The 13,974-nt window shown below is 41.7% G+C and overlaps 1 protein-coding gene across 1 annotated transcript in view; it reads right to left on the bottom strand.

Moving 5' to 3' along the window:
• Positions 1–13,974, bottom strand: part of LOC115156292 (potassium voltage-gated channel subfamily H member 8-like) — a 219,652-nt gene that overhangs the window by 2,417 nt on the left and 203,261 nt on the right. Inside the window, 3 exon segments of the mRNA XM_029703745.1 lie at positions 54–106; positions 4,376–4,461; positions 5,594–5,871. Coding sequence (XP_029559605.1) covers positions 54–106; positions 4,376–4,461; positions 5,594–5,871 — 417 coding nt within the window.

Raw genomic sequence — 13,974 nt, 5'->3', positions numbered from 1 at the left:
TTGTAAGATTCATGGATCCTAGGACGCCCTGAAAATCAACTACAACCTCTCACCTCGTCACTCAGCTTAGAAACACTCTGCTTGATATCTGACTGCTCCAGGATCCCTACACACACACACACACACACACAGAGAGAGAGAGATGTAAGTTCCTTGTTAAAATACGTGTTGGAGAGTGAGAGCAGCAACAGACAGGTGGGGAGAAGATTGTATTTATTGTGGATCCCCATTAGTTCCTGCCAAGGCAGCAGCTACTCTTCCTGGGGTTTATTATGGATCCCCATTAGTTCCTGCCAAGGCAGCAGCTACTCTTCCTGGGGTTTATTATGGATCCCCATTAGTTCCTGCCAAGGCAGCAGCTACTCTTCCTGGGGTTTATTATGGATCCCCATTAGTTCCTGCCAAGGCAGCAGCTACTCTTCCTGGGGTTTATTATGGATCCCCATTAGTTCCTGCCAAGGCAGCAGCTACTCTTCTTGGTGTTTATTACGGATCCCCATTAGTTCCTGCCAAGGCAGCAGCTACTCTTCTTGGGGTCCAGCTAAATGAAGGCAGTTATACATTTTAAAAACATTACAATACATTCACAACAGATGTCACAACATATTAAGTGTGTGCCTCAGGCCCCTACTCTATTACCACATATCTACAACACAAAATCCATTTGTACGTGTGTGTATGTTATCGTGTGTCTGTGCCTGTTTGTGTTGCTTCACAGTCCTCCGCTGTTCTATAAGGTGTATTTTTTATCTGTTTTTAAATCAAATTTTACTGCTTGCATGAGTTACTTGATGTGGAATAGAGTTCCATGTAGTCATGGCTCTATGTCGTACTGTGCGCCTCCCATAGTCTGTTCTGGACTTGGGGACTGTGACGAGACCTCTAGTGGCATGTCTTGTGGGGTATGCATGGGTGTCTGAGCTGTGCGCCAGTAGTTTAGACAGACAGCTTGGGGCATTCAACATCTCAATACCTCTCACAAATACAAGTAGTGGTGAAGTCAATCTCTTCTCCACTTTGAGCCCGGAGAGATTGACATGCATATTATTGTTAGCTCTCTGTACATACAAGGGCCAGCCGTGCTGCCCTGTTCTCAGCCAATTGCAATTTTCCTAAGTTCCTCTTTGTGGCACCTGACCACACGACTGAACAGTAGTCCAGGTGCGACACAACTAATGCTGTTAATAAGGTAGAGCAGCACTTTATTATGGACAGACTTCTCCCGATCCTAGCTACTGTTGTATCAACATGTTGTGACCATGATACTTAACAATAGTTTACAGGGTTACTCCAAGTTTAACATGATAGTTTACAGGGTTACTCAAAGCAATTTAGTCTCCTCAACTTGCTCAATTACCACATTATTAATTTCAAGATTTATTTGAGGTTTAGGGTTTAGTGAATTATTTATTCAAATACAATGCTTTTAGTTTTTGAAATATTTAGGACTAACTTATTCCTTGCTACCCATTCTGAAACTAACTGCAGCTCTTTAAGTGTTGCAGTCATTTCAGTTGCTGTGGTAGCTGACGTGTACAGTGTTGAGTCATCCGCATACAGTTGAAGTCGGAAGTTTACATACACCTTAACCAAAGACATTTAAACTCAGTTTTTCACAATTCCTAACATTTAATCCTAGTCCCTGTCTTAGGTCAGTTAGGATCGTCACTTTATTTTAAGAATGTGAAATGTCAGAATAATAGTAGAGATTTTATTTCAGCTTTTATTTCTTTCATCACATACATACACTCAATTAGTATTCAATCAGTAGTTTACATACACTCAATTAGTATTTGGTAGCATTGCCTTTATTTTGTTTAACTTGGGTCAAATGTTTCGGGTAGCCTTCCACAAGCTTCCCACAATAAGTTGGGTGAATTTTGGCCCATTCTTCCTGACAGAGCTGGTGTAACTGAGTCAGGTTTGTAGGCCTCCTTGCTCGCACACGCTTTTTCAGTTCTGCCCACAGATTTTCTATAGGGATGAGGTCAGGGCTTTGTGATAGCCACTCCAATACCTTGACTTTGATGTCCTTAAGCCATTTTGCCAAAACTTTAGAAGTATGCTTGGGGTCATTGTCCATTTGGAAGACCCATTTGCGACCAAGTTTTAACTTCCTGACTGATGTCTTGAGATGTTGCTTCAATATATCCACATAATTTTCCGTCCTCATGATGTCATCTATGGTGTTCTTCAGCTTGAAAGCCTCCCCCTTTTTCCTTCAAACATAACAATGGTCATTATGGCCAAACAGTTCTATTTTTGTTTCATCAGACCAGAGGACATTTCTCCAAAAAGTACAATCTTTGTCCCTATGTACAGTTGCAAACCATAGTCTGGCTTTTTTATGACGGTTTTGGAGCAGTGGCTTCTTCCTTGCTGAGTGGCCTTTCAGGTTATGTCGATATAGGACTCGTTTTACTGTGGATATAGATACTTTTGTACCTGTTTCCTCCAGCATCTTCACCAGGTCCTTTGCTGTTGTTCTGAGATTGATTTGCACTTTTCGCGCCAAAGTACGTTCATCTCTAGGAGACAGAATGAGTCTCCTTCCCGAGCGGTATGACGGCTGCATGGTCCCATGGTGTTTATACTTGCGTACTATTGTTTGTACAAATGAACGTGGTACATTCAGGCGTTTGGTAATTGCTCCCAAGGATGAACCAGACTTGTGGGGGTCTACAATTGTTTTTCTGAGGTCTTGGCTGATTTCTTTTGATTTACCCATGATGTCAAGCAAAGAGGCACTGAGTCTGAAGGTAGGCCTTGAAATACATCCACAGGTACACCTCCAATTGACTCAATTGATGTCAATCAGAAGCTTCTAAAGCCATGAAATTTTCCAAGCTGTTTAAAGGCACAGTCACTTAGTGTATGTAAACTTATGACCCACTGGAATTGTGATACAGTGAATTATAAGTGAAATAATCTGTCTGTAAACAATTGTTGGAAAAATTACTTGTCATGCACAAAGTAGATGTCCTAACTGACTTGCCAAAACTATAGTTTGTTAACAAGAAATTTGTGGAGTGGTTGAAAAACAAGTTTTAATGACGCCAACCTAAGTGTATGTAAACTTCCGACTTCAACTGTACATAGACACACTGGCTATGCTCAAAGCAAGTGGCATGTCGTTAGTAAAGATTGAAAAAAGTAAGGGGCCTAGACAGCTGCCCTGGGGAATTCCTGATTCTACTTGGATTTTGTTGGAGAGGCTTCCATTAAAGAACACCCTATGTTCTGTTAGACAGGTAACTCTTTCTCCACAATATAGCAGGGTGTAAAGCCATGACACAAGTTTTTCCAGCAACCGACTATGATCGATAATGTCAAAAGCCGCACTAAAGTCTAACAAAACAGCCCCCACAATCTTTTTATCATAAATTTCTCTTAGCCAATCATCAGTCATTTGTGTAAGTGATGTGCTTGTTGAATGTCCTTCCCTATAAGCATGCTGAAAGTTTGTTGTCAATTTGTATAATGTAAAATAGCATTGTATCTGGTCAAATACAATTTTTTCCAAAACCTCACAAAGGGTTAATAACAGGCTGACTGGTCGGCTATTTGAGCCAGTAAAGAGGGCTTTACTATCCTTAGGTAGGGGAATAACTTTTGCTTCCCACACTTTCTAGTAGGCTTGTCATTGTTGATAGACAACAATAATTTTTTTCACCTCTTCCACACTTACTTTACGGAATTCAAAATTACAATGCTTGTCTTTCTTAATTTGGTCAGATATACTTGGATGTGTAGTGTTAGCGTTGGTTGCTGGCATGTCATGCCTAAGTTCGCTAATCTTGCCAATGAAAAAAAATCTATAAAGTACATTGACATTTACATTTTAGTCATTTAGCAGACGCTCTTATCCAGAGCGACTTACAGTAGTGAATGCATACATTTCATTTTCATTTCATACATTTTTTTTTTCTTCGTAGTTGGCAATATCAGTGGGTTTTGTGATGAATGAGCCATCTGATTCAATGGAGCAGAGTTTTCCTTTTTGGCCAACATTTCATTTAAGGTGCTCCAAACCTTTTTACTATCATTCTTTATGTAATTTATCTTTGTTTCAGAGTATAGTTTCTTCTTCTTTTAAATTCAGTTTAGTCACATGATTTCTCAATTTGCAGTACGTTTGCTAATCGGTTGTACAGCCAGACCTATTTGCCATTTATTTTGCCTCATCCCTCTCAACCACAGTTTTTCAATTCCTCTTCACTCATTTTCTTAATGGTTGCATGCTTATTAGTAAATGGGATAAGCAATTTCATAAATGTGTCAAGTGCAGCGTCTGGTTGCTCCTCATTACACACCACGGACCAACAAATATTCTTTACATCAACAACATCGGAATCGCTACAAAACTTTGTATTACCTAGTCCTGGGGATGGTTGACCACTGTGTAGCAGCCTGGAGCTAAACTCAAACTTCTGGGATGAGTTCTCAATGCCATCCACAAACCTAGAAAGAGACAAGGAGAGTGAGAAAGAGGGGAATAATGATGAATAAACACACTAACATTGTTGTGGAGGAAGTTGAGCTCCATCAATTTAAGCCCTGCTTCCTCATCCCATTATCTCTCCCATTTCCATTTCTCCGCATCTCCACTCTACTCTAAATGGCTTGTTCCACCAATTCAGTGCCTTTTGAGTGTAACTTGCAACAACAAAAACACTTGATTTCACCTAACATTCTATCATTCTATCATAAAGAACACATTTTCAACTTTATAAAAAAACTACATTTCCCATCTCGAGATGTTAAATAAAAACAATACTATATTAAGTGCAGGGTCGACCGTATCAGGGTTGACCATATCAGGGTTGACTGTAACATGGTTGACGATTTAATCTTAAATCAGCCATAAATCCTCTTGTTACAGAGGGAATAGAAGCTTGTTATATGGAACAGGGAGTGTAAATTGAATACAAGCTTCACCCCAAAAATGTAATTGCTAAAACATTTCTAGCCTGTCTATTTATGAGTAATAGTGTTGATGTGTTATACTCCGACCTGCTCAGTTTTCCACCACAAAACACCAGAAAATGGCCAAAAACAGTAGAACCAGCCCACCTGCTTTTACACTATGATTTGACTATTAGATGTTCAATTTTTATTTTGGGAAAAAAAAGAAGGAATAGTTTGACCATATTAAACCGAGGTCAGTTCATGTAACAGGGTTGACCTTCAAATGAGGGTCAGACATGAATCACTAATCACATGAAATAAATCATCTTCAGACATGACTTTGTCAAAGCAACAGAATAACTAGGACTTTACAATGACGTTGGAGAGATTTTTTGATTAAGTGGGTTGAAATCTTCCTAGAAGTGAAACAGGGTTGACGGAGGGACATGACAAAATGCAGAATTTTAGCACTTTAGCAAGCCTTTATTCATATAAAAAATCTGATTTGATTGTATTCTCCATGTGGTCTATATTAAAGGGCACTTCTTTTAATATAACAGGATTTTTAAATTCAATATTGGTGAAAAATGTATATTTTCGTGGAACAAACCATATGTTGCAAAACTTTGTGTGCTTGCATGCGTGATTTGTGTGTGTAGAATGACTGAGTGTGTGTTTTTCCTACCTTGGACTAAGCTCCAGTGGCGCACTACTGAAGCTGACCACAGGTATCTGCAGGGTGGGGGGGCGGGTGTGTTCTGAGAGGGGGCGGGTGTGTTCTGGGGGGGGCCGGAAGGGCCGAGGGTGCAGCAGGGGCGAACGCAGGGGCGAGTTGAGAACCCTGGTCAGACGTCGAGGGGAACGGGGGGCACGCGACACAGAGCTCTGCTCTTCATCACCCTCCTCATCTTCCTTAATGGAAGACAGCTTCTTCACCAGACTTCCATTACTCTCCCAGTCCACCTGTGGAGAGAGGGGGGGAGAGAGGGGGGGGAGGGGAGAGAGGGAGGGAGGGAGGGAGGGGGAGAGAGAGGGGGAGAGAGGGAGGGAGGAGGGAGGGGGGGGAGAGAGGGGAGGGGGAGGGGAGAGAGGGGGGAGGGAGAGAGGAGGGAGGGAGAGAGGGAGGAGGGAGAGAGAGGGGAGGGAGGGAGGGAGGGAGGAGGGAGGGAGAGAGAGGGGAGGGAGAGAGAGAAGTGATAAGGATACATTCAACTACACGAAAGCATCAGATAGGTGTAAACTATATATCTAATTCCTTCAGATTTTCCTCCAGAGTTAGGCTTTAGGAAAAGGGGAAGGGGCTAGATGTGGTTTTTCAGACCAGGCTAGAGACAAGGTTGAGTGGGGAATGATAATGATCCACAACACATGAAGACCACAATAGCCTAGAGTAGGTGCAGTAACCCCACAGTACCAGTGGGAGGCAGACTTGTATCACTCTAGTCCCAGCTTCTCTATGAGTTTATGATATCCAGTGAGGGGAAAAAGTATTTGATCCCCTGCTGATTTTATACGTTTGCCCACTGACAAAGAAATGATCAGTCTATAATTTTAATGGTAGGTTTATTTGAACAGTGAGAGACAGAATAACAACAAAGAAATCCAGAAAAACGCATGTCAAAAATGTTATAAATTGATTTGCATTTTAATGAGGGAAATAAGTATTTAACCCCTCTGCAAAACATGACTTAGTACTTGGTGGGAAAACCCTTATTGGCAATCACAGAGGTCAGACGTTTCTTGTAGTTGGCCACCAGGTTTGCACACATCTCAGGAGGGATTTTGTCCCACTCCTCTTTGCAGATCTTCTCCAAGTCATTAAGGTTTCGAGGCTGACGTTTGGCAACTCGAACCTTCAGCTCCCTCCACAGATTTTCTATGGGATTAAGGTCTGGAGACTGGCTAGGCCACTCCAGGACCTTAATGTGCTTCTTCTTAATGTGCTTCTTCCACTCCTTTGTTGCCTTGGCCGTGTGTTTTGGGTCATTGTCATGCTGGAATACCCATCCACGACCCATTTTCAATGCCCTGGCTGAAGGAAGGAGGTTCTCACCCAATATTTGATGGTACATGGCCCCGTCCATCGTCCCTTTGATGCGGTGAAGTTGTCCTGCCCCTTAGCAGAAAAACACCCCCAAAGCATAATGTTTCCACCTCCATGTTTGACGGTGGGGATGGTGTTCTTGGGGTCATACAGCATTCCTCCTCCTCCAAACACGGCGAGTTGAGTTGATGCCAAAGAGCTCCCTTTTGGTCTCATCTGACCACAACACTTTCACCCAGTTGTCCTCTGAATCATTCAGATGTTCATTGGCAAACTTCAGACGGGCATGTATATGTGCTTTCTTGAGCAGGGGGACCTTGCGGGCGCTGCAGGATTTCAGTCCTTCACGGCGTAGTGTGTTACTAATTGTTTTCTTGGTGACTATGGTCCCAGCTGCCTTGAGATCATTGACAAGATCCTCCTGTGTAGTTCTGGGCTGATTCCTCACCGTTCTCATGATCATTGCAACTCCACGAGGTGAGATCTTGCATGGAGCCCCAGGCCGAGGGAGATTGACAGTTCTTTTGTGTTTCTTCCATTTGTGAATAATTGTTGTCACCTTCTCACCAAGCTGCTTGGCGATGGTCTTGTAGCCCATTCCAGCCTTGTGTAGGTCTACAATCTTGTCCCTGACATCCTTGGACAGCTCTTTGGTATTGGCCATGATGGAGAGTTTGGAATCTGATTGATTGATTTCTTCTGTAGACAGGTGTCTTTTATACAGGTAACAAACTGAGAATAGGAGCACTCCCTTTAAGAGTGTGCTCCTAATCTCAGCTCGTTACCTGTATAAAAGACACCTGGGAGCCAGAAATCTTTCTGATTGAGAGGGGGTCAAATACTTATTTCCCTCATTAAAATGCAAATCAATTTATAACATTTTTGACATGCGTTTTTCTGGATATTTTTGTTGTTATTCTGTCTCTCACTGTTCAAATAAACCTACCATTAAGATTATAGACTGATCCTTTCTTTGTCAGTGGGCAAACGTACAAAATCAGCAGGGGATCAAATACTTTTTTCCCTCACTGTATCCATTCCTCACACACACACACTTCCATCCATCCCTGCCCCTCTCACCCAGCCCTCCACTACCATCCTCACCCAGCCCTCCACTACCATCCTCACCCAGCCCTCCACTACCATCCTCACTCAGCCCCCCCCTACCATCCTCACCCAGCCCCCCTACCCCTCTCACCCAGCCCTCCACTACCATCCTCACCCAGCCCCCCCTACCATCCTCACCCAGCCCCCCTACCCCTCTCACCCAGCCCTCCACTACCATCCTCACTCAGCCCCCCCTACCATCCTCACCCAGCCCCCCTACCCCTCTCACCCAGCCCTCCACTACCATCCTCACCCAGCCCCTCTACCCCTCTCACCCAGCCCTCCACTACCATCCTCACTCAGCCCTCCACTACCATCCTCACCCAGCCCCTCTACCCCTCTCACCCAGCCCTCCACTACCATCCTCACCCAGCCCTCCACTACCATCCTCACCCAGCCCCTCTACCCCTCTCACCCAGCCCTCCACTACCATCCTCACTCAGCCCTCCACTACCATCCTCACCCAGCCCCTCTACCCCTCTCACCCAGCCCTTCCCTCCCCATCTCACCCAGCCCTCCCCTCCCCATCTCACCCAGCCCTCCCCTCCCCATCTCACCCAGCCCTCCCCTCCCCATCTCACCCAGACCTCCCCATCTCACCCAGCCCTCCCCATCTCACCCAGCCCTCCCCATCTCACCCAGACCTCCCCATCTCACCCAGACCTCCCCATCTCACCCAGCCCTCCCCATCTCACCCAGCCCTCCCCATCTCACCCAGACCTCCCCATCTCACCCAGACCTCCCCATCTCACCCAGCCCTCCCCATCTCACCCAGCCCTCCCCATCTCACCCAGCCCTCCCCATCTCACCCAGCCCTCCCCTACCCCTCTCACCCAACGTCAAATTAATAATACAACAATGTCCTCAGAGACAAACATGACTTCTAAAAGCCGAGGAGCCAAACAAAGCGGGAATTAGCGGGCTATGAGATTACATGAGAAGGCGTTGTGTTGAAAGGACAAGCTAAATCTACTAGTCTTAGACCACAGTGAACACCTGCTGCAACACAGTACTAAAGGGGGGAGGAAGGGAGGGAGAGGGGGAGAGGCTGTGTTAAATTGTTCTGACCTTACAGATGTCAGGTGGTGTGTGTGTGTGTGTGTGTGTGAAGGTATATCTCATCCACTATCTAAACAGAGAGCTTGTACCTGAATTCATATCACATGTCCATAGGCCTCTTCAGTAAATGAGATAATGAATTCATATCACATGTCCATAGGCCTCTTCAGTAAATGAGATAATGAATTCATATCACATGTCCATAGGCCTCTTCAGTAAATGAGATAATGAATTCATATCACATGTCCATAGGCCTCTTCAGTAAATGAGATAATGAATTCATATCACATGTCCATAGGCCTCTTCTGTAAATGAGATAATGAATTCATATCACATGTCCATAGGCCTCTTCAGTAAATGAGATAATGAATTCATATCACATGTCATAGGCCTCTTCAGTAAATGAGATAATGAATTCATATCACATGTCATAGGCCTCTTCAGTAAATGAGATAATGAATCCATATCACATGTCCATAGGCCTCTTCAGTAAATGAGATAATGAATTCATATCACATGTCATAGGCCTCTTCAGTAAATGAGATAATGAATTCATATCACATGTCCATAGGCCTCTTCAGTAAATGAGATAATGAATTCATATCACATGTCATAGGCCTCTTCAGTAAATGAGATAATGAATCCATATCACATGTCCATAGGCCTCTTCAGTAAATGAGATAATGAATTCATATCACATGTCATAGGCCTCTTCAGTAAATGAGATAATGAATTCATATCACATGTCATAGGCCTCTTCAGTAAATGAGATAATGAATCCATATCACATGTCATAGGCCTCTTCAGTAAATGAGATAATGAATTCATATCACATGTCCATAGGCCTCTTCAGTAAATGAGATAATGAATTCATATCACATGTCATAGGCCTCTTCAGTAAATGAGATAATGAATCCATATCACATGTCCATAGGCCTCTTCAGTAAATGAGATAATGAATTCATATCACATGTCCATAGGCCTCTTCAGTAAATGAGATAATGAATTCATATCACATGTCCATAGGCCTCTTCAGTAAATGAGATAATGAATCCATATCACATGTCCATAGGCCTCTTCTGTAAATGAGATAATGAATTCATATCACATGTCATAGGCCTCTTCTGTAAATGAGATAATGAATCCATATCACATGTCCATAGGCCTCTTCAGTAAATGAGATAATGAATCCATATCACATGTCATAGGCCTCTTCAGTAAATGAGATAATGAATCCATATCACATGTCATAGGCCTCTTCAGTAAATGAGATAATGAATTCATATCACATGTCCATAGGCCTCTTCAGTAAATGAGATAATGAATTCATATCACATGTCCATAGGCCTCTTCAGTAAATGAGATAATGAATCCATATCACATGTCCATAGGCCTCTTCTGTAAATGAGATAATGAATTCATATCACATGTCATAGGCCTCTTCTGTAAATGAGATAATGAATCCATATCACATGTCCATAGGCCTCTTCAGTAAATGAGATAATGAATCCATATCACATGTCATAGGCCTCTTCAGTAAATGAGATAATGAATCCATATCACATGTCATAGGCCTCTTCAGTAAATGAGATAATGAATTCATATCACATGTCCATAGGCCTCTTCAGTAAATGAGATAATGAATTCATATCACATGTCCATAGGCCTCTTCAGTAAATGAGATAATGAATCCATATCACATGTCCATAGGCCTCTTCTGTAAATGAGATAATGAATTCATATCACATGTCATAGGCCTCTTCTGTAAATGAGATAATGAATCCATATCACATGTCCATAGGCCTCTTCAGTAAATGAGATAATGAATCCATATCACATGTCATAGGCCTCTTCAGTAAATGAGATAATGAATCCATATCACATGTCATAGGCCTCTTCAGTAAATGAGATAATGAATTCATATCACATGTCCATAGGCCTCTTCAGTAAATGAGATAATGAATTCATATCACATGTCCATAGGCCTCTTCAGTAAATGAGATAATGAATTCATATCACATGTCATAGGCCTCTTCAGTAAATGAGATAATGAATTCATATCACATGTCCATAGGCCTCTTCAGTAAATGAGATAATGAATTCATATCACATGTCCATAGGCCTCTTCAGTAAATGAGATAATGAATTCATATCACATGTCCATAGGCCTCTTCAGTAAATGAGATAATGAATTCATATCACATGTCATAGGCCTCTTCAGTAAATGAGATAATGAATTCATATCACATGTCCATAGGCCTCTTCAGTAAATGAGATAATGAATTCATATCACATGTCCATAGGCCTCTTCAGTAAATGAGATAATGAATCCATATCACATGTCCATAGGCCTCTTCAGTAAATGAGATAATGAATCCATATCACATGTCATAGGCCTCTTCAGTAAATGAGATAATGAATCCATATCACATGTCATAGGCCTCTTCAGTAAATGAGATAATGAATTCATATCACATGTCCATAGGCCTCTTCAGTAAATGAGATAATGAATTCATATCACATGTCCATAGGCCTCTTCAGTAAATGAGATAATGAATCCATATCACATGTCCATAGGCCTCTTCTGTAAATGAGATAATGAATTCATATCACATGTCATAGGCCTCTTCTGTAAATGAGATAATGAATCCATATCACATGTCCATAGGCCTCTTCAGTAAATGAGATAATGAATCCATATCACATGTCATAGGCCTCTTCAGTAAATGAGATAATGAATCCATATCACATGTCATAGGCCTCTTCAGTAAATGAGATAATGAATTCATATCACATGTCCATAGGCCTCTTCAGTAAATGAGATAATGAATTCATATCACATGTCCATAGGCCTCTTCAGTAAATGAGATAATGAATTCATATCACATGTCATAGGCCTCTTCAGTAAATGAGATAATGAATTCATATCACATGTCCATAGGCCTCTTCAGTAAATGAGATAATGAATTCATATCACATGTCCATAGGCCTCTTCAGTAAATGAGATAATGAATTCATATCACATGTCCATAGGCCTCTTCAGTAAATGAGATAATGAATTCATATCACATGTCATAGGCCTCTTCAGTAAATGAGATAATGAATTCATATCACATGTCCATAGGCCTCTTCAGTAAATGAGATAATGAATTCATATCACATGTCCATAGGCCTCTTCAGTAAATGAGATAATGAATTCATATCACATGTCCATAGGCCTCTTCAGTAAATGAGATAATGAATTCATATCACATGTCATAGGCCTCTTCAGTAAATGAGATAATGAATTCATATCACATGTCATAGGCCTCTTCAGTAAATGAGATAATGAATCCATATCACATGTCCATAGGCCTCTTCAGTAAATGAGATAATGAAGGGGTGTGACATTTCACCATGTGGACAAGGCCACACGCCTTTCTCTCGCTTCTGTTTTCTACTCTTCACTCTGCTTTCACTTTGATCAAAGACTCTTATTGTTTTATTAATTTAACCTTTATTTAACCAGGCGAAACCCATTGATCAACATGACACAATACATTTACAATTAAATTCAAAAGCGACTGATAAAATTACAAATCAATCACAACATGAATCAAAACAAGTGCAGTTCTCTTACCACATTCCTCATCAAAGTCCTGAACTGGCTATTTCTCTCTCAATTCAATTGAATTGGCTTTATTCTCTCTCTCTCTCTCTCTCTCTCTCTCTCTCTCTCTCTCAATTCAATTCAAGGGGCTTTATTCTCTCTCTCAATTCAATTCAAGGAGCTTTATTGGCATAGGAAACGTGTTTACATTGCCAAAGCAAGTGAAATGGATAAACAAAAGTGAAATAAACAGTAAATATTACACTCACACAAGTTCCAAAATAATAGAGACATTTGCAAATTACTTAAAGTACAAAAGGGAAAATAAATAAACATTAATATGGGTTGTATTTACAATGGTGTTTGTTTTTCACTGGTTGACCTTTTCTTGTGGCAACAGGTCACACATATTTCTGCTGTGATGGCACACTGTGGTATTTCACCTAATAGATATGGGAGTTTATCAAAATCAGGTTTGTTTTCAAATCCTTTGTGGATCTGTGTAATCTGAGGGAAATATGTGTCTCTAATATGGTCATACATTTGGCAGGAGGTTAGGAAGTGCAGTTCAGTTTCCACCTCATTTTGTGGGCAGTGTGCACATAGGCCGCCGTAGGCAGACCTGGCTCTCAAGAGAAGACAGGCTTTCTCAATAGCAAGGCTATGCTCACTGAGTCTGTACATAGTCAAAGCTTTCCTTAAGTGTGGGTCAGTCACAGTGGTCAGGTATTCTGCCACTGTGTACTCTCTGTTTAGGGCCAAATAGCATTCATGTTTGCTCTGTTTTTTTTGTTAATTCTTTCCAATGTGTCAAATAATTCTCTTTTTGTTTTTTCATGATTGTGTTGCTGTCCTGGGGCTCAGTGGGGTCTGTTTGTTTGTGTTTGTGAACAGAGCCCCAGGACCAGCTTGCTTAGGGGACTCTTCTCCAGGTTCATCTCTCTGTAGGTGATGGCTTTGTTATGGAAGGTTTGGGAATCGCTTCCTTGCAGGTCGTTGTGGAATTTAACGGCTCTTTTCTGGATTTTGATCATTTGCGGGTATCGGCCTAATTCTGCTCTGCATGCATTATTTGGTGTTTTACGTTGTACACGGAGGATATTTTTTGCAGAATTCTGCATGCAGAGTCTCAATTTGGTGTTTGTCCCATTTTGTGAATTCTTGGTTGGTGAGCGAACCCAATACCTCTCAACCATAATGGGCAATGGGTTCTATAACTGATTAAAGTATTTTTATCCAGATCCTAATTGGTATGTTGAATTTTATG

This window comes from Salmo trutta, chromosome 20 (genome assembly GCF_901001165.1).
Source record: "Salmo trutta chromosome 20, fSalTru1.1, whole genome shotgun sequence".
In the NCBI taxonomy this organism is placed as follows: Eukaryota; Metazoa; Chordata; class Actinopteri; order Salmoniformes; family Salmonidae; genus Salmo; species Salmo trutta.
The sequence above is the reverse complement of the archived record's forward strand: the minus strand, read 5'-3'. Positions and strand labels throughout refer to the sequence as shown.